At 45.5% G+C, this 24473-nt stretch overlaps 2 protein-coding genes across 4 annotated transcripts in view; one reads left to right on the top strand and one right to left on the bottom strand.

Moving 5' to 3' along the window:
* Positions 1-24004, top strand: part of LOC147454373 (putative phospholipid hydroperoxide glutathione peroxidase) — an 83663-nt gene extending 59659 nt beyond the window's left edge. Inside the window, exon 7 of the transcript XR_015188621.1 lies at positions 23807-24004. The gene's annotated coding sequence lies outside the window, so the exon portion shown is untranslated. The remainder of the gene's footprint in view (positions 1-23806) is intronic.
* LOC147454374 (short-chain dehydrogenase TIC 32 A, chloroplastic-like) lies at positions 1446-22538 on the bottom strand. 3 transcript variants are annotated; one of them, XM_086516363.1, is made up of 9 exons: positions 22204-22538; positions 21905-21979; positions 21434-21668; positions 21176-21255; positions 20906-21059; positions 20722-20800; positions 20560-20641; positions 1900-1946; positions 1446-1815 (listed from the first exon to the last, which is right to left on the bottom strand). In XM_086516363.1, exons 1-9 carry the CDS (start codon positions 22271-22273, stop codon positions 1597-1599), a joined length of 1041 nt encoding a protein of 346 aa, XP_086372489.1. In that variant the 5' UTR covers positions 22274-22538; the 3' UTR covers positions 1446-1596. The 3 variants fall into 3 exon arrangements, with proteins under 3 accessions (XP_086372489.1, XP_086372487.1, XP_086372488.1); XM_086516361.1 differs by having other exon boundaries at positions 20560-20659; positions 21905-22278; XM_086516362.1 differs by having other exon boundaries at positions 21905-22278.
* Positions 24005-24473: the final 469 nt, after the last annotated feature.

Below are 24473 nucleotides of genomic sequence, written 5' to 3'. Positions count from 1 at the left end.
TTGAAAGCAACACCAAGATATGTATAGGAGTTTACATACTCCACTATCTCCTGTCCATATGTAAAAATAGGTGGTGACCTCCTGATCCAGTGCGCTGTAGCATTGAATACCATCATCTTGGCTATGCCAAGGTTGATGGAGAGTCCCTATCATGTGCATAAGCATTTAACGCATCTAGATGTCGCTGCATACCCTCTGGAGAGTTCTGAAATAAGCACAATATCATCGGCACAAAGCAATAGAGGTATGCATGTACCTGACAACTGTGCTCTTTCTTCCCGTTTGGACCACCAGCCCTGTTCACCGGTTTCTGCCTATCCCTCCCCCACCTTCGCCATGGATAATGATTTCTCACCTCTGTTTCCCTCTACTGCTCTCCCCCCTCCCCCTCAATTGCTGCCTCCACCCCTCACGTCCCGATCCCCATGCACTTCCGTGTTGGTTCCACATCTTTCTGCAACTCTCCCACCTTCGGTCTCCTGCTCTTCCATGGCTTGCTACCCTTTCAACAATGTTGAGTCAATGGATGACTGGAGCTCACACACACCTCTCACTTCCATATCGTCGATGAAATGCTTGGAACATTACATTATTTGTTGAGAACGCTTGGCAGGCTCTTGTTTTCTCTCTCCCCGCGCTCGTAGCATTTAACCTCATGTAACCATTGCTAGCAGCAGGGCTTTTTACCAGATGGATTCTACATAGCTACCTTGGCTGTGTCCTATGGTGGTTTGAGGACGATTTGGCCTGGCACATTGAGAGAGACATGTAACGACCACTGTCCACTCTTTGTGCTTGGTATATGGAAATTAATTGCACTTAGATTGCGATGCAGAGTAGTATTATGCAATTTTGGATGGGCAATTCTAACTAGGGTACATGAAATAATTTACTTGAGGAAAGTAAAATCTGAGCACAGTTCACAAATACATCAGGTCCATGCAAGCCATGTTCAAGTGCATACTGTACAGTAAATCAATAGGTCTGAATAACATGACTGAATTCTTGAGGAGCACATTGATTATAGTGTGTTATTAGGTCAGGCATTATACAAGAATTATAAGATCTCACAATGTCTTGTAACGCAACAAAGTTCATAAAATTTATTGCCAAGAGTGCAATTATGCTTAACACGTGTTGAAGACTGATCAATCTAAAATCCGTTCTTCTCTCTAAATTGAAAGAACAGATCAAACTCTTGGTGGGAAATATTCTAGGCTAGACGTTCATATTTAAATAAAGATTTTTAGAAGATGACATCAAAATTTGATTTGTGACATTGATTTCATTTTTACATTGTGACGTGACTCGGCACAGATTGGAAAATGCAAGTACTAACAACTCTTTGGAGCAGTAACCTACTGTTTTTTTTATAAAATCTGTGCATGTTCTCAAATTTTAATGGCCGTCATTATGCAAGCCGAGGCCACGCTTTGCTCTCACAGTGAATAATGCCTGGGTATATGATATTTTGCATTAAGTCCTGTGGCTTCAGCAAAAAAGCATTATGAAGTCCAGCTTTACAAAGCACTCGATTTTACATGTTTATACAGCACAATTTCAAATGACAATGTATCGTCATTGAGAAGACATCCTCTAAGAGTTACTGTTCGCAAGGCTTTCATTTCTTTCTCTAAAAGTTTTTGATAATCTCTTGCTTGCCGTTAGATGTATGCTAAATTGCCACAATCTCTCAGCAAGATCAGGGTCTTTTGCAAATCCTGTAGTTTTGGCCTCTTTACAATCCGAAAAATACTTACCACTGACTTTGTTGAGACTTGGATGAAGAGCTACGAAACATTGAGTAGCAGCTCCCTGACATTTTCAGCTTCCAAAAAATATTAGGACACTCGAATGACAGATGACCGAAAGGAATGTTGTAGAACTTGTTACACTTACTTGGGGAATTGATTTAAGGAACACTGACGCTAGTGACGTTGCAAATGCTGCCATTATTCAAGTACAAACATTAAGAATGATTGAGCTTTGGAATTTTGCGCACGTACACACACACACACAAGAAGAAGAAGAGGATTTTAACGTTGTAGGAAACTATCCACAGAGAGAGAGAGAGAGAGAGAGAGAGAGAGAGAGAGAGAGAGAGAGAGATGAAATGTTATATTAAACGTCTTCAAAAGGCCAAAATGACCTATGACATCAAACTGATGCAATCCTTGTGGATCTAATCCAATGTTTGGGTACAAAAGTAAAATGAAGTAAAGTGAAAGCCTAAACTAAAAGACTAAAATCGTCATACTAAAATCATCATCATCATCATCCATGCCCAAGAATGCCCGGCATCGGACGTTGTCCGAGAAACTATTGCATCGGTCGCTGACGAGCTTCGTCAATGTCTGCCTCTATAAGCAATCGTACTGTGCGTCTCCCATGTCATGCTAGAATAGTCCTGATTCTTTGATGGAGCCTCCGTCAATGTCGTGGTCGCCCCCGTAGACGTGGGTGTCTAACTCTCCTGAGCTCAGTGGCTCTATCCACTAATATACTTTCCACCTCCGGTAGAAGTGGGCTTTGAAGTTTTCTGTGAAGCATGCTCATTTGGCTGCTGAGTCCCTATCCTAAAGAAGTCAGTGATCTCCCTCTGTGAATGTCTCCCATTGCTTGGTCTCCTCAAGAGACTCTCCCTGTGTCTGTGCAACTCTAGCAAAACCAACCCGAGGCATCTCTGATCCTGATATCTCATGACTCTAGCCAACAGTCCAAAGCCCTCTCTGAATAGACAGTGAAAGCCGCCTCGTATCTCATAGTATACTGGACAATGACAAATATGATGTAACTCTTTCTCTGGCTCTCTATGACACAACTTACATATCCTGGCTTCTGTTGGTACTCTCCTAAATCTGCCAGTCTCAATCTCTAGCTGATGCGATGATGATCGTATCCCATAGGATAAATCATGCATGAAGGAAACTGATCTAGTAAGGGCCTCAACTACGAGAGGAGCTCAGCTTGAATAATCTCACGTGGCACTGAGACCTTAGCACGAATCATCCGAGAGATCATAGAGACTAGAGGGCTCTCCATACATCTCCAACCGTTAGTGCTACCAGTTTTGCCCTGGTGGTCCACTGAGGGCCCCCAAATCTGAATCCAATAGAGCATAGCTGAAGCCACTAGAGTGTCAAAAAGCCACAGCTTTGTTTGAGGTTCTTGAATGGTCCAGCGTCGTCCTCTAGAGTAGAGAGTCTATACACAGCATGTCTGCACCATCCTTGCACATCTGAGACTCGACACCCCCATTGTACCTGTGAGTTCTGTTCTGGGCTGGAGCTGAGTGTGCTGCCACGCCAAAGTCTATATTGGTTCTTTTGAGATAGTTGAGTCCATATGTTCTGGTCTGTTGCTATGTCTCTGTGTTGATTTGTTGTTATCTATTGTTTCTTGTGTTTTCATTCTGTTTTGAGTGAGATGTCACGCACATTGCACTGAGGAGCACCCACTGTAGAGAGCACGACACACTATCCGCTCTACAGGTGCTCTTATTTTTGGCACGCCCAGTGGGACCTCAACTGAAGTCTCACTCTCAAAGGAGGTACAAATCGAGGAGCTAGCTGGTTTACCAAGCCTCTAACCTTGCACAGTGCAGCCTGCTGGTCTGGTCCAGTTTCACCCTAGACAGCTTAGTCTAGCTGACCTAGTCACTCGCCCTGCTGGTCTGGTCCTTCCTCGTCCTTGGTCCAGCCAGCTCTCGTCGTGGTCTGGTCCTTCTCTCGCCCTGGTCCAACTCTCGTCGTGGTCTAGTCCTTCCTCGTCCTTGGTCCAGCCAGGTGGTCTAGTCACTCGCCCTGGTCTAGTAGAGTCTAGACCGGTGTTCAGCCAGTTAAAAGTCTTCTTGCCCACAGCTTGGTTGGGTTTATGGTTACTGCATGACACATACAAGGCAATCATTAGAGCGTCAAAGCGTATTATTGAGTCCTCTGAGCACAAGGCATCAACCCTTGGTACCTAGTAGAAGTCCACCAACCTCATCACCCATACCTCCACATACGGCATCATCCATTCCTCCATCCGGTTCTATTGAGCAACAGGCTCCCGAGCAAGAGGTAATGGAGGCGTTGACTAGTGTTTTGGCCAAGGTAAACATTAAGTTTCCTACTTTCAAGGGACTCTCCTCAAAAGATGCAGACGACCATGCAAGGAGGTTTGTATTCCTCTGTAGAGGTCGTGGTCTTAATAGAGAAGATGCTTATTTGATGTTGTTTCCATCTACATTGGATGGTTTAGCAGACAAGTGGTATAGTTAGTTTGCAGAAAATCACTTTCCAACTTGGGCAGCTTTAAGCCAACAGTTTTGTGAAGCTTCAGGGGACTTCCAAGAAAGGGTTTTGGATGAGTTGGCCAACCTGACGCTTCAGTCAAATGAGACTTTTGCAAAGCTCATGACTAGAACAAAGTCTCTGGTGGCAAGCTTCCTCAGCAACCGGGTGAATTTATGGTTAAGAAGTGGGTGGAGAAGGCTCTTCCCAAAACCTCCCAGTAAAAACTCCGAGAGAGTCTCCGACCTGATGCCACTCCGGAGGAGTTTGTCGCGGCTGCTACTAGGATAGAGGGAGCTAGGAAGCTGTTCACCAACTCCCCTCAGGTAGAGACCACCTCCGTGTTTTTGAAAAGTCCTTCTGATTTGTTAACTTCTTTACGCAGGGAACTGGAAGCCCTAAAGTTACAGCGAGCTCTTCAAGAGGAGAGGTCCTTCTCTCTTAGACAGGAGAAGCCTCCACATCACGAGGCATTGGAACAGATCAAGCGCGAACTAGAAGAGCTCAAGTCTCGGCAGGAGACTAAGGCTATGGTTTGGTGTAGCTCATGCCGCTCTCCACGGCACCCTCCACAAGAATGCCCCCTTCGGGTTTACTGCCACTTCTGTGAAAAGTCTGGACATGAGGACAAGGACTGCTACTACCTCAAGGGATTGCGACAAATACAACAAAGTCTTGGTCCTACTCTTCAACAAGGGCCAACACCTGCATCCAACATGGTTTCTCCCTGTGGCCATCCACACCACATGCCACCTTCAATGACAGCCCCTCCTATGCAAGGTATGCAAGGTATGCAAAGTACTTTTCCGTCTCAGAGCTTTTATCATACCCATGCTCCCTCATCACCTCAAAGCTTCTATGCCTCCACCTCCACTCCATGCACCACGAGCAAGGACCACCTCGCCCTTCGACTTGCCCATTGAATCGGCCCATTTTGTGCTACAGATGTGGGGAATATGGTCATTACCAAAGCAAATGCCCTCTGCCCAAAGGGTCCCTCCTTGCCGTCATTACCCTAAAACGAAGGATCGCTACAGTAAGGATTGCCCTAAACTTCGTGCATCCACAGCTTTGAACCCAAGTCAAAGCCAGAATGAGTTTACCTTTCCCAAGCTCAATCTGATAGCAGTTAGCACCGTTCCTAACACGCCCCCTTCTACCCACGTGGTTACCTCTCAAAATCAGCTGCAGTAGGTAGAGGAGCCATCAGGTGTCCTCACTCGGGCCGAGAGAGCCGCTCTCGGTCTTAGCATTCCAGCAAGTTCAACTCCCCCACACATTCTCACAACAGTGGATACCCTGCCTTCAACTGTTGACAAGCCATCCCCCGGTGCCAAGAAAGAATCCAAATCTTTGCTTTCCGATATTGATGATGCTTTCTTGGAAGCAGTTTCCGATCTACAGAAGATCAAGGTACTAGAGAAACCACTGGTAGAAAAAGAAAAGCTTACAGCAGAGACAATCTTGAAGAACACCTTCCAACAAGTGTCCCTCTATGACATGCTGCGGCTAGATGCGAGTTTCAGAAGTGACACCCTTGCAGTTATTCAATCCCTTTACCGCGGAGCAGGTCCTAGTGGCGGGCACCTCCCAGTGCGACCATCAGAGTCCTATATGTTTTCAATCCCGCTGGTCCCCTCACTGATTATAGAAGCCCTCGCCTGCCAGTGTCCGTTTTGGATGGTGGATCTGGCATCAACCTGATGCCCGAGTTCACAATGTTAGCTCTAGGTCTACAGCCTACTCGCCCTGCTCCCTTCACAGTTACATTGGCCGACCAGCGGACAGCCTACCCAGTGGGCATAGTGGACACTGTGCCTCTGTAGGTACAAGACTTTACTTTTAACTTGGATTTTGTTGTGGTTCGTCTTCCCCAGGTTGAGGGCGGATTTCCCTTGCTCATTGATAGACCATGGTTGCGACACACTAAAGCACTTCATGATTGGGGAAATGATGCCATGTGGATACATACTCCTGGCTCCCAGATGCAACCCATTCGCTTAGAAGGAGGCATGGATCCTGTTGTGCAGCAAGTTTCTTTGTCAATGGAAACCAACCCTGAACAAGAACAACCTACTACATCTGAAGTGTCAGACGAAGATCTGTTGGAGTGGTTGGACGCTACTAAATCTATGCCTTGTTATGGAGTCTCTATGCACTCTTTGCCTGGAGGTACACCCCCACGTGAGCCAGCACAAAGATTGAAGTCACAGAAGCTACTCCCCGTGCGCCCTTGGTGGTAGCCTTTGGATCTAGTGAGCCTATGAAGAATCATAGAAGCGGAAAGAAATCCCCTCTACAGGAGTTCACCAACCTTCAACATCAGCTCCATCAACATCAGCCACATCGGTGTCTGCTTCTCCGACCAGAACAAAGCTCTCCTCTGTGTCTGGCGAACTCCCTTCACAAAGCTTCCTCAAGACGGGATACAATAAAAACAATATTGATTTCAAGCTTGATGATGTCCCTGACCATGATATCTATCTGCTGGAGTTCCATCTTCCCTCACTACCCCCTGCCCACTCACCCTAGCCCCCTACCCACCCTCGCCCCCCCTCTCTCTCCCTCGTCCCCCTAATTACCTCTCTCTCGCCCCCCCCTCTCCCTCGACCCCCCCTCTCCCTCTCCCCTCCCTCCCCTCCTCCCTCGCTCCCCTCCCCCCCCCCCCCCCCCCCCCCCCCCCCCCCCCCCCCCCCCCCCCCCCCCCCCCCCCCCCCCCCCCCCCCCCCTTACCCACCCCTCGCCCCCTCTCTCTCCCTCGTCCCACTACTTACCTCCCCCCCCCCCCCCCCCCCCCCCTCCCACTCGCCCCCTACCTAACCCTGGCAACATCAAGTACAGCAAGGGCCACTACATCCCCTCCGACGAGCGCCTCTCCAACGTCCTCGACCTCAATGGCGATTCCCCCGGCTCCATCACCACCTCCTTCCCTTCTCACTTTGGCCTCTCCTACCAAATCCTCTTTGACTTTGCTGCAAACCCCAAGGCATCATTTGAAACAGTCTTTGAGGCAGAGTTAGCGTTCTTTGTAGCAATTTTGAATAGTGTCCAAGGAACGATTCTTTCAAATCAAGCTGTAGTGGTCACTCCATCGCTCAATCAAACTTTGTCCAACATCACGTGGCAAACAGGGAGTGCAACTTTTGTGGCTGTTGGCAATCGTAAAAATGACAACCAACTACAAGTTACACTTTACAATTACAATCCGATGGTAAGGTCGATTTGTTTCCGTCCTTGATTGGTGGGTACTGCTTTGTGGAAATTTTTCAAGCATGGCCTCAACACCTATCTACTGCATCGTGGAGACTGTTTTGTGGAATTTGGTCATTCAAGCATGGCCTCACTGCGTTAGGGTCGCTTGAAGCAGATTGCCCTATCTCTTCAGTCTCTGCGTTCTGTACATCCTCCAGAGATGTGGCAGGTTGCCATAAGTATTCATCAGATTCTGCAATCCCTCCATTTCATCACTTCTGCTCCATATAACTTCTTCTTCAGTCGAGTAGAATCTCGAGCCTATCCCCTCTCCCCTCCCCTACCTACTCCTTCACCTCTAGCCAACTGCAAATTCCTCCACTTCGGGTGCTTTGTGTCATTGTGCCGGGGTCATTACTTCTTTAGTATATCTTGCAAATATCGACATTGCTTCATTGGTACTTCTTCCTAGGAACTCAAATTTTCTCTAAACATCACCTTCTTTAGTCAAAGTGTACTGCGTTTTTTTTTCCTGTTTTTCTTGGTGTTTCAAATGTTCTCTCTAGTCTCACTGTTTTGTCTTACCGAGACGGTAAGTGGTTTTGTGGCGGGCAACCTGTAGAGCAGAGCTACAGTGTCACTTTCACAGGACACAGTTAGTACAGTTGGTTTGGTCTGGTTCACACTGGACGGAATCTCTGGGCTGGCAGTGACACGTGGCAGGGATACGGACGGTGGTCTAGTGGACTGGTGGCCAGGTCACTACCACCACTTAGTTTGGAGATAGACTTAGATGGCTGACATTTATGAGCCATTGGTGGCTCTTTATGGTGGGACATATGAATAGTAGTTGTTGGGTCATTATTATCATCTTCTTCATACATGGTCCAACGTCGTCGTCTAGAGTAGAGAGTCTATACACACAGCACGTCTGCACCATCCCTGCACATCTGAGTCTCAACACCCCCATTGTACCCGTGAGTTCTCGGCTGGAGTTGAGTATGCTGCCACGCCAGAGTCTGTAGTGGTTCTTTTGAGATAGTCGAGTCCATATGTTCTGGTCTGCTGTTGCTGTGTCTCCGTGTTGTTTTGCTGTTATCTATTGTTTCCTGTGTTTTCATTCTGTTTTGAGTGAGATGTCACGCACATTGCACTGAGGAGCACCGCACTGTAGAGAGCACGACACACTATCCTCGCTACATTGGGAAATTTGACTTACCCATTGATGAGATGTCACAAAGTGATGACGTGGCGGACAGCAGAAACCCTAATTTCTGCCAGAAACCCTAAAATTCCTGCAAACCCTAATTTCTGCCAGAAACCCTAATTTTCAAAAATCGCGGAGGCGGATTATTATTAAAAATAAAAAAATAAATTTTTTTTTTGGAAAATGATGAGCGACGCGAATTTTGCTTTTGCTTTTTTTTATTAAAAAAAGAGAAAAGACTCTCTAAGAGAGAGAGAACTGATGCTTTTGATTTTAAAAGCTTTTGGGGCTCTGCTTTTGGGCATCCCTTGTAACCTTTAAATTAGTGGTGAGGGCCTCACTTCTCAGAGCATCTGGACGCAGAGTCTGAGAGTGAAACCCTAACCGCTCTCTTGTACTTTGATGATTGATTAATATAAAAAGAAATACCGAAAGGGGCGCCAGTCTTTGGGGCCAATATCTCTAGGCACGGAACTCCGCCGGGCCAATGCAAATCTATTGTGATCTGTGAATTGTTTTGAAGTGGTTATTTGGTGCTGTCGCGGTTGATTCTTGACTTGGAGTGTCCAAGTCTGTTACAGTGGTATCAGAGCACGGCCGATTTCTCTTCTACGGGAAATCCGATCTCCGAATTTTTTTTTTCCGCGGCACCTATGGCTTCAGGCAATGATCAGTCGACTCCCTCTGCATCTGGAGATGCGGGCTGGGATCACAACGAAGATTCAGGCAGAGAGTATGGCCCGCCTTGGCCTACTTAGGCAGAGCGGCGAGAGATAGAGCGTCGCCAGTTGATCAGCGATGCAACAATGATGATGCTCAATTTTGCCAAGGACCCGAAGATGGCAAAATATATGAACCAGACCTCTTTGGAAGAGGTACAGATGGAATGGCAGAGAACCACAACACCACTCCCGAAACCCGCTCTCAAGAAACCTTTTGCCTCCAAGAAAATATACGGAGCAGGAACTGGAGAACATGGTTGATGCACGATTTGCTTAGCTTTTTGACACGCAAAAGAAAGCCAAAAAGCACGGCAAAAAGCAGAAGAAAGGCACTGACTTCCCGAGATATTTAGGTCGTCGGTCGACATTTGACAAGGCAAAGAAATTGAAGAAGCGCGTCAAGTTTGAAGACCTACCCAGTTCTTCTTCTTCTTCTTCTTCTTCTTCTGACAGTTCTTCTAGCTCCTCGGATTCGAGCGAAGTAGACAGAAAACGTAAAAAGCGAAGCAAGAAGCAAAGCTTCGGAACGGGCAAGAAAAAGGCAAAGAAGGCTACATCTCGCCCAGAGACTGACAGTTCTACTGAGGACTCGTCTACAGACAGCTCAGATTCCGATGACGGAAAGTTTTATGCGAACAAGAAGAATTTTTACAAAGCCAACCAGTATGACTTTCTCGAAGATAAAAGCAAGAAAGTCCGAGAGTTTAAGGAGGGTGGCCACTCGATCAAGTTTGATACTTTTCAGGATACTCAGATGCTTCGAAGGCTTTGTCTTTTTTTCAACAGTTTGACATCGCTTTCGCGGGAGGACGCTATTCAGAGCACTCCAAGATTCAGAGAGCTGCCTCTTACTTTAAGAGGAATGCTCGTACTTGGTGGTCCACGCTTCTTTTAAACAAGACTGCGCCAGTTAAATGGCTGAAATTTAAAAAGCTTTTTATTTCTTCTTGGTTGACGCAAGAATATGAACGAGATGTACGAGCTGCTTGGAACCATCTTCGGATGACCAAGAAAGATACAATCAATGCTTATTGTGAAAGATTCTGGAACTCTTTTCTACCCGCCTCTTCATTCAAGAAGATCTCGTTCAGAGAACAGATTGAGCGGTTTACCTTGGGTCTACCTACAGAGATCCGAGATCACTGCTTGGAACATAAGTCGGCTTCTATTCAGGAGTTGATGAGTCATGCGAAGCGGGGCTTTGCCATTCACTCTGGCAGTCTGACCTACCCCACAGATGAGGCCATGACACAACGAGCCGAACAGGCTTCTGGGAATGAAAGTAGAAAGAAAAAGAGCAACCCAGAGAAAAAAAGGATGCACAACCCAAGCTTACTCCTGAGGAGAGAGCTCGCTTCATCAGAGAGGGGAAGTGCTTTGGATGCGGGGAACATGGACATATCTCCGCGAAGTGCCCTAAAAAAGGCACAGAAAGAACAGAATGATAAAGACGACGACAGGCCTGAGAGTTCGAGAGCAGCTGAGGAATGTGGGAGAAAAGGCAGATAGAAAAGTAGAACTGGTACCACATGGCGTGGGACTTGCACCGAATCAAATGAATGAAAGTACAAACTTTGCCGCTTTTTTTGGGACAAAGTGAAGGATCAGGAAGCTCTTTTGAAGGAGCCAAGGCCAACTTCTTTTCACTTGGAATTGGCGGCTCGATTTGGAACTACGCCCGACAGACTGACGCCACAGGTGGAGGTAGTTCGACTGGCACCCGGATGGGATGTTGCCATTACACCGAGCATTGGCAAACTTCGTTTGCAATGACAGGGGTGTTCAGGGCACGCGAGTGACGTTCTACTCGAGATCCCTTGGTACCACAAGAACTACGCCGTGGTTGACTACCGGGCCGAGAAAGCGACTTTGATAAATGAAGGGCTTAGAGATTGTACTTGATGAACTTCAGTTTTCTTACTCATTCTTTTGGGAGAACTGAACGATGGATAAAGGTTGAATATGTTTTGACCTGAAGAAAAGAACGCCAAGATTTTTTTTCTCCACGCTCATGCCGATTGCTTTTGAGAGGGCCTGAAGATCATACCATTGATCTGATATCTGGAAGCACGCCACCGAATCGGCCACCTTATCGTATGAGCCGAGTACAGAATGAAAAGATTATGAACTCAGTGAAAGACCTCTTGGAAAAGGGTCTTGTCCAGCTTAGTACTTCACCGTATTGCTCTCCAGTGTTGTTGGTTTTGAAGAAAGACAGATCTTGGAGAATGTGCATCGATTATAGCACTCTCAACGAAATCACCATCAAGAACAGATTTCCGATTCCTAGGATCGATGATATACTCGACAGGTTACAGGGATCTCGTGCTTTAGCAGGATTGACTTGAAGAGTGGATATCATCAGATCAGGATAGTGCCAGGAGATGTCTACAAGACAGCTTTTCGGACGACTTTTGGGTTATTTGAGTTTTTGGTGATGCCTTTTGGCTTAACCAATGCTCCTGCGACATTTAACCAGATGATGGACAGGATTTTTCGAGAGTACAGGCTATTTGTTGACACTTTCTTTGACAACATCATTGTTTTCTCCAAGAATGAGGCAGAACACAAAGATCATCTGCTTCAAGTCTTTCAGGCATTACGAGATCACACGTTAGTGATTAATGCAAAGAAAAGTGAATTTTTCCTACCAGAGATACACTTTTTGGGACACATTGTGTCAGCAGCAGGAGTGCAAATGGACCCGGCCAAGATAGAGACTATCCGTGATTGGCCCGATTTGAGGAATGTCCATGAAGCTAGAAGCTTCTTGGGACTGTGTTCGTACTACAGGCGGTTCATACGAAAGTTTGCAGAGGTTGCTTCCCCTTTGCATACCTTGACACAGAAAGGAGTACCTTTTTCGTGGGGACCCACAGAGGTGACTGCCTTTCGGACATTGAAAGAGAAATTGACTACGGGACCTATTTTGACTTTGCCGGACTTGCAGAAGTCATTGAAGTATATTGTGATGCTTGTGGTCGTAGTTTGGGTGCGGTCTTGATGCAAGAAGGCCATGTCATAGCTTACGAGAGCCATTTGTTCTCTAGGCCGGAGATGACAACACAGATATATGGGAAAGAGCTTTTGGCGGTTATCCACGCTCTTACTCAGTGGCGGCATTACCTACTCGGAGCGGATTTTACTGTCTTTACAGACCATCAGAGTTTGCGCTACTTCTTGTCACAGAAGCAGCTTTCGGAAAAGCAGATGCGGTGGGTGAACATCTTGTCACAGTTCCACTTCCAGATTGTCCATGTGCAGGGACAAAAGAATGTGGTGGCAGATGCTTTGTCTCGAAAACCGTTGGTTCTGGCTATTTCCGCGATATATCATAGGAGCTTCGAGGATATGGTCGATCAGTATGCCATAGATACAGATTTTGCAGATATTTTCACACGGATACGGGATGGGGAGACAGTAGCGGGATACTCCCTTCGGGAAGGCTACTTGATGAAAAAGACTATGTTGTGCGTTACACAGCCGTTGAGGGAAAAGGTTATGACTGATTGCCACTGTCCACCTTTTACGGGTCACCGCGGCATTGCTACCACCATGAAAGGGGTAGAGAGAGATTTCTTTTGGCGGAGACTGAAGAAGGATATCGAAGAGTTTGTGCGCAGTTGCTCAGTATGCCAGAAGGTCAAGTTTGACAGGCATAAGGCACAGGGATTGTTACAGCCTTTACCCATACCCACCCACCCCTGGGAAAGTATTGCAATGGATTTCATTTTTGATCTCCCGAGAACACAGAATGATCACGATGATTTTCCGATTACATGGCATGTCTGAGACGATTGTCTTCGACAGAGACCCCAGATTTATGAGTTTGTTTTGGAAGGCAATTTGGGAGAACATTGGCACGCGGTTGCAGTTCTCGTCATCGTTCCACTTGCAGACTGACGGGCAATCTGAGATTGCCAATTCAGTGATTTTAGATTTATTGAAGTCTTGTATCTCGCATCAGAAGACTCAATGGGAAAAGAAGTTACCTTTGGTGGAATTTGCCTACAATAACACGATACACTCTTCGACGGGGAAGATGCCATGTGAGATTGTTGAAACTGCTGCGAAGGTTCCATCCTTCCTGAGCACGAAAGATTAGAAATTTGAAGCGGATGTATATTCGCGAGATTTGGATACGGCTTTTGCCAAGGTTCGCGAGACTTTGTAGGAGTCTCAAGAACGACAGAAAAAGGCAGCGGATCGCCATCGTCGCGACTGGAAACTGAAGGAGGATGATTGGGTGCTCTTACTTTTGAGAAGGCACGCCTAAGAAAGAAACAGGGAAAGGAGAGGCTTTTTCCAAAGCTTAGTATGTGATACTACGGACCTTTCCAGATTACTGACAAGATAAATGATGTCTCCTTCCGATTGGAACTGCCAGATACTTGGAGGATTCATAATGCATTGCATGTGAGCCTCTTGAAACCTGTTAAGGGTGATGTGCCTGATGATGGGGAGCCTGATGAGCAACCCGAAGTGGAAGAAAACGAGGAGATCCTTGTTCCTGAACAGATTTTGGCACATAATGATACGAAGAAAGGTAAAGTCTGAAGGCGGTTCTTGGTTAAGTTCAAGAACTTTCCTGCATTTGATGCGAAGTGGATGGAGGAGGAGGACCTAGCAGATACTCCTCGGATTGTGAAACTTTACCTCGATGTTTTGGTTTAGCATAGTCTACTCCAAACGGAACCCAGAAACTCAGCTTGGCCGAAGATCTGGTGCAGTGGGATGCACAAGAGGGGAGTTACTCCGCTCCTTTGTCAAAAGATGCCTCGATTTCGATACTAAAGTCACTGATGTCTCTTTGAGCTTCAGGGATACTGAGAGCTGACAGTATTCTGCTGGATGACTTTATGAAATGGAATTCCTGATTATGATACTGATTTGTTCTTGACTTCTTGTGAGTGCAGGAACTGGTAGACGAAATGACTGTAGCATTTTGGTCTGATTGATCTCGAATAGACATGGTTGCAATAGGGGTTAGTCAATCGGACATCAATGAGGTCCCGATTGGACCTAGATGTGATTGCTAGCTACATTGCCGATAAATCATGGTCTAAGATCCGAATGAATGTTGAATGTCATGTGATGTCCTGTGATGTCTGGTGATGTCCTGTGATGTCGTGTGATGTGACTGTCGATTTTGTACATGTGCTAGATGTGTGTTCCTAGTACGTAGGTACTAACAGTCAGTGTCTGCTAAGACGGTTTATGGCTTTTGTCGGTTTTGCGGGCGTAATCGCGGTCGATTACAATGCTTTCAAGAGGGGGGTATGTCACAAAGTGATGACGTGGCGGACCGCAGAAACCCTAAAATTCCTGCAAACCCTAATTTCTGCCAGAAACCCTAATTTCCGGAAATCGCGGAGGCGGATTTTTTTATTTTTTATTTTTTATTTTTTTTGGAAAATGATGAGCGACGCGAATTTTGCTTTTGCTTTTTTTTATAAAAAAAAGAGAAAAGACTCTCTAAGAGAGAGAGAGAACTGATGCTTTTGATTTTAAAAGCTTTTGGGGCTCTGCTTTTGGGCATCCCTTGTAACCTTTAAATTAGTGGTGAGGGCCTCACTTCTCAGAGCATCTGGACGCAGAAACCCTAACCGCTCTCTTGTACTTTGATGATTGATTAATATAAAAAGAAATACTGAAAGGGGCGCCAGTCTTTGGGGCCAATATCTCTAGGAACGGAACTCCGCCGGGCCAGTGCAAATCTATTGTGATCTGTGAATTGTTTTGAAGTGGTTATTTGGTGCTGTCGCGGTTGATTCTTGACTTGGAGTGTCCAAGTCTGTTACATGAGATCTTGACTCAGAGAACCCAACAGACCTCTCACAATGAAAGTAGAAAGAGAAAGTTCCCAGGATAAAGAAAAGAAAGATACATGTCCCCGACAAACTCTTAGAGAAAGGGCTATCTATCTCAAAGAGGGGAAGTGTTTTGGTTGCGGAGAATTTGGACACATCTCCGCAAAGTGCCCCAAAAAGGCACAGCAAGAACAGATTGAAGACAGGCCAAAGAGTTCTAGAGCAGCAGAGGAATGTGGTAGAAAAGGCAGGTGAAAGTAGAACTGGTACCACATTACGTGGGGCCCGAACCGAATCAGATGAACGAAAGTATAGAACTTTGTCAATCTTAGGGCAAAGTGAAAGATCAGGAAGCCCTCATTTTTCTTTGATGGAGGAGCCAAGGCCAACTTCTTTTCATTTGAAGTGGCGGCTCGATTTGGAATTACGCTTGACAGGCGGAGGCAATAGGTGGAGGCAATAGGAGCGGCACACGGACGGGATGTTGCCATTACACCGATCATTGGCAAACTTCGTTTGCAATGTCAAGGGTGTTTAGGGCACGAGGACTTCTACATAATGCCCTTGGGAGGTTGTGACGTCGTCCTCGAAATCTCTTGGTACCACAAGAACAACACCGTGGTTGACTATTGAGCTGAGAAAGCGAGTTTGACAAATGAGGGAAAAGAGATTGTACTTGATGAAATTGAGTTTCTTTACTCTATTTTCTCGAGAAAACTGAATGGTGATTGAAGGTTGAATATGTTTTGACCTCGAAAAAGAACGCCAATATTTTCTCCACACTCATGCCGATTGCTTTTCTGAGGGCGTGCCAGGCGAGTTGCCACCATCTCATCCTGAGGATCATACTATTGATCTGATACCTGGAAGCACACCACCGAACCGGCCACCTTATTGTGTGAGCCGAGCCCAGAATGAAGAGATTATGAACCAAGTGAAAGACCTCTTGAAAAAGGGTCTTATCCAGCCGAGTATTTCACCTTACTGCTCTCCGGTGCTACAGGATCAATTTGAAGAGCGGATATCATCAGATCCGAATCGTGCCGGGAGATGTCTACAAGACAGCTTTTCAGACGAGCTTCGGTTTATATGAATTTTTGGTGATGCGTTTTGGCCCTACCAATGCTCCAGCGACTTTTAACTGAACGATTGACAGGATTTTCAGAGAGTACAGATTTTTTGTTGGCACTTTTGTCTTCTCCAAGGAGGAGGCAAAACATAGACATCATCTGATACAGGTCTTTCAGGCATTGCAAGATCACAAGTTCGTGATCAATGCCAAGAAGAGTGAATTTTTTTCTTACCGGAGATACACTTTCTGGGGCACATTGTCTCAAGAGCAGGAGTGTAAACGGACCCGGCCAAGATTGAGACTATACGTGAGTGGCACGATTTGAAGAATGTCCATGAAGTTAGAAGCTTCTTGGGCTTATGTTCTTACTACCGGCGGTTCATTAGAAAGTTTGCAGAGGTTGCTTCCCCTTTGCATATCTTGACACAAAAAGGAGTCCCTTTCTCGCGGGGACCCACAGAGGTGACTGCCTTTCAGACATTAAAAGAGAAATTGACTACAGGACCAGTTTTGACTTTGCCGGATTTGCAGAAGTCATTCGAAGTATATTGTGATGCTTGTGGTCATAGTCTGGGTGCGGTCTTAATGCAAGAAGGCCATGTCATTGCCTATAAGAGTCGATTGTTTTCAAGGCCGGAATTGACAACACAGATATATGAGAAAGAGCTTTTGGCGGTTATCCATGCTCTTACTCAGTGGCGATAATACCTACTAGAAGCCGATTTTACGATCTTCACTGATCATCAAAGTTTACGTTGCTTCTTGTCACAGAAGCAGCTATTGAAAAAGCAGATGCGGTGGGCTAACATCTTGTCACAGTTTCACTTCCAGATTGTCCATGTGCAGGGACAAAAGAACTTGGTGGCAGATGCTTTGTCTCAAAAGCCATTGGTCTTGGCTATTTCCGGGATACAGCATAGAAGCTTCGAGGATATGGTCGATCAGTACGCCACAAATCTAGATTTTGTAGATGTATTTAGTCGAATACAAAATGGGGAGGTAGTAGCAGAATATTCCATTCGGGATGGCTACTTGATGAAGACAACGATGTTGTGCGTTACACAGCCGTTGAGGGAAAAGGTTCTAACCGAATGCCAGTGTCCACCATTTATGGGTCACTACGGCATTGATACCACCTTGAAAGGCGTGGAGCGTTACTTCTTTTGGCCGAGACTCAAGAAGGACGTGGACGATTTTGGACGCAGTTGCTTGGTATGCCATAGAAGGTCAAGTTTGATAGGCATAAAGCACAGGGATTGTTACAGACTTTACCCATTCTCACCCGCCCTTGGGAAAGTATTGCAATAAATTTCATTTTTGATCTCCCAGAGACACAGAGTGGGCACACTGGTATCTGGACTGGTATTGACAGATTTAGCAAGCAAGCTCATTTCACTCCAGTGAAGAAAAGAGTCAAGCCGGATCATTTAGTGAGACTGTTCATTGCCCAGATATTCAGATTACATGGCTTGCCTGAGACAATAGTCTTTGACAGAGTTCCCCGATTCACGAGTTTGTTTTGGAAGGCGAACATTGACACACGGTTGCAGTTCTCGCACACAGATTGGCAATCTGAGATTGCAAATTCAGTCATACTGGATTTATTGAAGTCTTACATTTTTTTATCAGAAGACTCAATGGGAAAAGTTTTTGCCCTTGGTGGAATTTGCCTACAATAACACGATCCACTCTTCGACAAGGAAGGCACCATTTGAGATTATTGAAGGTGCTACGAAGGTTCCACCCTTCCTAAGTCCTTCATGCTTTTCAAGCATGTCAATGGCCATTCATGCTTTCCCCACTTAGGGATGGAAATATGTCTAATTAATCATGGTTCCGTGAACACAAGAACACATGATCAGTTATGTAATCTTTCAATCAGGAAAACAACATATGTAATCTTTCATAAAAATTCTTTGATTCGTATACAAAAACTGATGACACCTCTCTTCCCTGTGCTCCCGTGTCACCACACCTTCCTCTGCACTTTGAGAGAAGATACCATGATGCTCAGCAAAGAGAGAGACCGTACAAATTAACATGAGGATCACAGTGTTTTGTTGTTAGTGATGATGGTACATGGAGGTTGCAGTAGATGGTTTGTTGACCTAGAGGGTAGACACTGAACTTCGAAGCTCATCACATTGCTTAGGCCAAAAGAGCACGCGATAAATTTGCGTAGGTGCCACATGGCCAAGACTTTCCCGACTTTTCTGGCTTGTTGCCACTGATTGTATCATGATTGTTGTTCTTGTACTGTTGGGCCCCATGCTATTATTGTACTTTGATATATGGGTTTTACTTGGTGCTGTTATTGCTGACCTCCTTCAGCGAGCTTCTCCACATACAGTCTGAGCTGCTGCAAGATAACTGCTGAACGAGTGCTGACTTTTGGTGCTTTGGCTTCCTCAATCTTGGTGGGTAGCCTTATGTAGTTTCTTTGGTGTCTCTTTTGGGGGTATACCTCCTGTCGGGCTTCTCTCAGAGCCCTTTGGTGCGTCACATCAATGCAGCAGTTCAGATTCAGTCGAGTTTCAAAACTTCTGGGAGTCCCCTCTCTTTAACAGGCATTTTTTACTTTGTTTAGGCAAATGTTTTGTTTCCCCTTGCATGTGCGGTACTCCCAATTTTTTGGCCATTGGTCATTGCGTGCAGTCTCTTGCGTAGCCGGTTGTGTTATGAGGCTTGACTCAGCATCGAGACCGGCTGCCACAACACGGAGGGGTACACAGGTGAGGGCGCCGCCCCCTTACAGAGGCTGCTTGAGAGGCCGCAGGCAGCCCGTATTGTGGGCAGGCAAGTCCCTACTATATAGCTCAAAGATGAGGGGCATTTCCAATCTCCCTCTATGGCTGGGTGGTGAGCCACAGCCTTATCCCTCCCTGCTCCTGTGTCTGTGGTGACATCATGTTCATGCTGCCAGGCATCGTGTTCTTCTCTCTGGAAGACAACTTTGTGATGCTGCTGCTCCATCTCCATACAAGCTATGTGATTTAGGAATCTTCCTCGCCAGCTCTCTGGGAGTTTTGATATTGATGCTGATTATCAGAGGCTGCGGCAAAGAATGCGCTGTGACAATTAATTGGTTGGTCCTTGGTCACATACAGCAGGAAACCGATTTCCTTGGACTCTACTGCCCTGGTTTGGCTGCTCGAGCTAGAATGTGTTCTGGTCGCCTTTTGTAGGAGCTAAAAAGCAAGAGTATTTTCCAATTTTTGTTATCCTGCTCTAGCTCAACGGCTTTAACCTTTTTCTTGGCTTCAGGATTCTTCATGATATGAAAGGATCCAAGCCCTTGTTCTTCACACACACACACACACACACACACACACACACACACACACACAGAGAGAGAGAGAGAGAGAGAGAGAGAGAGAGAGAGAGAGAGAGAGAGGTGGGGCAAAGGATTGGGAGGGGCAACACAGAGTTTGTCTTGTTGTTTGAACAAACCCTTAAAATAGCTGGTCGCTCATAGGGCGACAATAGTCAACATTTCGCTCGGTCATAATGGCCCTTGTCTGGGGGGTGTAAACATCCAGTGAAGACTCGCCTCAGAGACTGCCCTCAGGCGCATCAGGCCTGGCTGGATTCTTTGCTTGATGGTATCTATTCTTCGACACACAACTTACTTTTTAGGGTGCAGCGGCTTGGTCTGCTCTTTTTGGTTAGCATTGGGCTACGAGGCTGAGCTGCCGGTAGTCTCGCCATTCAGCTATGGGAGCGTCGCTTTTAACACTGCTCCATGCAGAATTTTTCGTTAAGAGACGTGGACGAAGACGAAGAATTAAAAATGGATTTACGGTGGGAGTTGATCAGCAGCCTCACCATGTGGTTTGGGGACAGCTTGATGCTTCAAGTTTTGGGGGCAGCTCGAGCCACTTACGGCGCCTGTTCGGGCCTTCCAGCTCCAATCCATTCATACTTATGGAGGAGAGTGTGATTGCATCTAGGGTCCGTTGGGGCTGAGAGGCAAGGCCAGGCCTTTATTAGCCTCCAGTGGTTGGGGCCTTCCTTTAGAGTGAAGCATGACATCTGCTGTGGGTGCAAGCCACCTGGTTGGTCTTCCCATCTCCAAATTTGTGATGTAGCCATTGTGTATTCTAGTTGTATTATCGCGGGAGAGTCTTCCCTTTTGGTATTTTATCTTGGGAGAGTCTCCATTTTTTCTACAGGTACTTTCTTGGTAGGGGTTGACGTAGCCCGTTCGAAGGTACTTAACTAAAAGAAAAATCTAAATTTTGTGCAATAAACAACAAAGCAGACAGAGAAAGCTCATCCATACCCAGAATATTACTGTGCCTTGAAAGGTTGGTTGGGACTGCACCAGGATGTAAAGAATTGACTGTGATATTTGCATTCTCTTGCTGCACAGTACGACTCCCCTGGATTGAAAACTATCTATAAGAAGTTGTAAAGACGCTACATAGATGTACATAGAACTCACAGTAAGGCGCCTTGCAAGCTCATTCGAATGTAAAATCATAGCCAGCTTTGATTGCCCATAAGCTTTGTAAGAAGAATAGCTAAGACAAGAAATAAGTAATCAGGCATCTTACTACAAAAAATGCTTATAAATTGACTTGTACAAAAGCACTTGCTTTGGAAATTCAAAATAAATTGATGCTTACCCTGACTCCTCGTTTATTTTGTGCATCCGTATTCCAGTATCATAGGTATATTTGTGAAACATAGAGGAGACATTCACAATCCTGCCCTCAATCCCACTCTCTGCAGCTGTGCTCTTCATCTTTTCCAAGAGTAAGTTTGTAAGAAGGAAATGCCCTACACAAAGTAGCAGTATTTTGCATCTTAAAGGTTTAGTGTGAGTATTAACTACTAATGACATACATGATTTATATGAGAGGAGCTGCTCTGAAGAATGATTTTTACCCACACACCAAGATAATTGGTTGCAAACTGCAGCTCAATCCCATCTGCCGAAAGTGAGAACGGGCAACCCATGATTCCAGCATTATTACTGCTCTAGCAATGCAAAGCACAAGAAAAACAGCTAAGCATTGTATCAAATATGGGTACGCACACAGCTGAACATCTCTTGGTCAAGCCAATCAAAAGCCTGCAGCACTATATCTGCACATAAGATGGAAGAACACCCTTGTCATATTCAATGCATTGAAGACCCAGGACAAACTCACATGAGCAGATTAAGGGGCAAGCTCTTGGATTTGAATGACAGGACAAACTTGCGAACCGACTGGAAGGAGCTGATGTCAAGCTCTATTACATGCACTCGTGCACGTGCCCCTGCCTCTTGCAGGATGGCCTCCTTCACTTGGTTGGCAGCCTCCACGTTCCTTGCACCTATCACTACCTGCGCTCCTCTTAGTGCAAGGATACGTGCTGTTTCACGCCCCACTCCGCTTGTCGCACCTTCTCGCCAAGTAAATCAAAACAGGAATCAGAACATGATACAAGATAGCTCAATATAGCACCGGAACAATACAAGATGAGTAAGACTTTTTGAACATCATCACAGGCTTGTCCAAGGGACAACATGAAGGAGAGGGCATGCGATGATGAAAGATGGGCACATGTACCTCTCTGACAGAAACCAAAGCTAATGCCTTGTTAGGCAAGGTAAAAACAAACGAGCAAGTTCTGCTGACCTGTGACAATTGCGGTGATGTGCGACTCATTAAGGCCCTCAGTGACTTCCTCTGCGGTCGACGAGGAGCCAAAACCTGCGTCAATTCGACTCATTCTTTCCTCTTCTTGAGATCAAGATAGTTGATTAATTGTTAAAAGTGATGGATTGGGCTAAAAAGCGATGGATTAGGCTAACAAGTGATTGATCTGATCAATTAATCAGGCTATGGCCAAATGTTCATGTGACTGAAATGCGCAGTGATGGTCTAGTATCCAAAAAAGGCAGAAAAAAGATTGTGTACTGGGGTGGGCAGGTTACCTGTTTTTCTCTTTTGTGAGGGGAGAGCTTCAAAAGCGCCCCACTGACTCTGATAAACTAAAATATGCATTATTGGCTTCAAAAATTGAAATGGGCATCCATCACACTACATTGATGACGCAGTAATAATAATAATAATGATAATAAAATAAAAGAGTATTGATAATGCACTGAGGAGTGAGAATTGCTGTACTTTTGATTATGGGCAAGATCATGTTGTGATTGTCCGCATGTGGCTTGCATTTATTCGTTGCACTTGATCATTCAGTTGTGGAACGGTTGCCACACAGATAGACATTCTTGCTTGCTTCCAAATATTTTTATGTTGGTATCTTCTCATGGTGGCGTTGGTTTCAAAGCGTGGCTGCATCGCAATCTCCTCTCTCTCTCTCTCTCTCTCACACACACACACCCACTCACCCACTCACCCCCAATTGAACAATTCCACAGCTTTGCTCACCCTTCGCCCTATGCATGCCACCTGTCCGCGTTTAGTCCGACTCCCCTTAACACTATCATGAACGGGCATTTTCAAGCGGGATCAAGGGTGCAGATGAAAAGCAGGGTGCGCGTGGATCTTGGGCCCGTCCAATTGTCAAATTTACAATAGTGCAACTTTATGCACACTTCAATAATCGCATGCATTCCTAGTGGCTAGACCACATGGGTCGACTCACAAGATGCGAGTGTCGAGACTGCTTGAACTCACCGGCCCACAACACTACCTAACATGAGGTCTTAATGACCCTAGGGCGGTGGGATTGACGATTGCAGGTTCAACGTGGGAATCTCGAAAAGGACGGACGGTCGAAAAAAAGTCAGCATGTTGATCCACGATTTCTTGGCGGAAAGATCTCACGTTTATAACCTGACTAACCACGTGCATGTGTGGGATTGCTGGTCCCCAAGACGAAGCTCTTTGATAAGGTGAGCTCGTACAGGGGGGGAGTAAACACGGACCAAAAAAGTAAACATGGACAAAAAAAAGTAAACAAGGACAAATCGGGCGGCGTTTGAGTTTCGCAAGAAACATGCTTCACTTCAAGGCCGTCGATCCCACTGCTTGCACTTCATTCAACATCCCGTGTCAAATAGTGCTTAGGCTCGTCGGCTCACCCAAATTTCACTTTTTTGCCCTCATTAGTGGTTTTCAATGATGGCCATCTATAATGCCCATAAAGAAAGTGAAAAGGACAATTCTCAAGGCTACACATTGCAAGTGGAAAATCACTAGTGGTCAATGGTGGGCATTATAAAGTGGAAAATCACTCGGTGGTTGTCAGCGGTGGCCATATATAATGAAGAAATGCAAAGTGTTAAGTGATGATTAAGTCAATTGAGAGGTGGAATTTTTGAAGCCATTCAGGAGCTAAATTGCACTAGAATTCATTCACATCCCTCTCGAGATAGAAATAAAAAGGGGTGCAGGTGAGTCCCTTATTATGATGCAATGAAACCATCTCTGAATATATGTTATGATTTTTTACTATTTGTTTTTAAAAGCAAATCAGTTGGGTGACATCTATAACATGTGGGATACCCATGCATCACCTGCATACAATACCAATGCTAATTAAATGTTGTGTTGTTTCCATGGGTGCAGGTGAGGGTTACCTTCTCAACTATGGTTTTCAAAGTTCCTTGGAGTGAAGATGGTGGACTAATACATCTTCAAGCTCTTACTCTATTGTATTCATGTATAAGTCCATTTTGTACCATGAATGGGAATTATACCACCTTTTCACTGACATAGTTTCTAGTGTCTTTTGTAATTTGAAAGAATTCTTTGGTGTTTATGTTATATTGTTATTGGAACACACACACCTAACACCAAGGATAGTAGTGATATTATTCAAAGACCTAGCTACTACATTATATCCCGCGGTGTTCATCCTTGAGAGTTGTTTCTAGGACTAATACCTGTCGAATGGGGTTTCTTCACACGACCCTTATAGGTCCTCTTGGTCGGTTGAAGGTTGAAGAAGCTACCAATTCTTACTATTTGTCTTTTATGCCAATTATTTACAAGTTTTTTGACAATGCAAAGCTTAACACTATCTCAAAGGTTAGAGCTTCCTACTGAGCCTCTTTCTAAAGCCTCGCTTCAAGTGCTCAGATGCATTCATGATCCTTTGGCATCAGAACTGATAGCAGGAGCTTCTATTGATCTATGAATGACAACCATAGTTTTTGTTAGACTATGAATGACAACCATACTTTTTTCAAACTGGCTGCCAAAGTCTTAAAACTCCTAGAGGAGTAATGTCTTC

This window comes from Adiantum capillus-veneris, chromosome 7 (genome assembly GCF_014529385.1).
Source record: "Adiantum capillus-veneris isolate H3 chromosome 7, ASM1452938v2, whole genome shotgun sequence".
Lineage (NCBI taxonomy): Eukaryota > Viridiplantae > Streptophyta > Polypodiopsida > Polypodiales > Pteridaceae > Adiantum > Adiantum capillus-veneris.
The sequence above is the reverse complement of the archived record's forward strand: the minus strand, read 5'-3'. Positions and strand labels throughout refer to the sequence as shown.

Coding starts and splice junctions, on each gene's coding strand:
- LOC147454374 (XM_086516363.1), bottom strand. CDS start 22,273: ATGCATATTTTAGTTTATCAGAGTCAGTGGGGCGCTTTTGAAGCTCTC. Junction 21,669..21,904: donor CATCACCGCAATTGTCACAG/GTCAGCAGAACT, acceptor CTTGGCGAGAAG/GTGCGACAAGCGGAGTGGGG. Junction 1,816..1,899: donor TCCTTAAATCAATTCCCCAA/GTAAGTGTAACA, acceptor TGAAAATGTCAG/GGAGCTGCTACTCAATGTTT.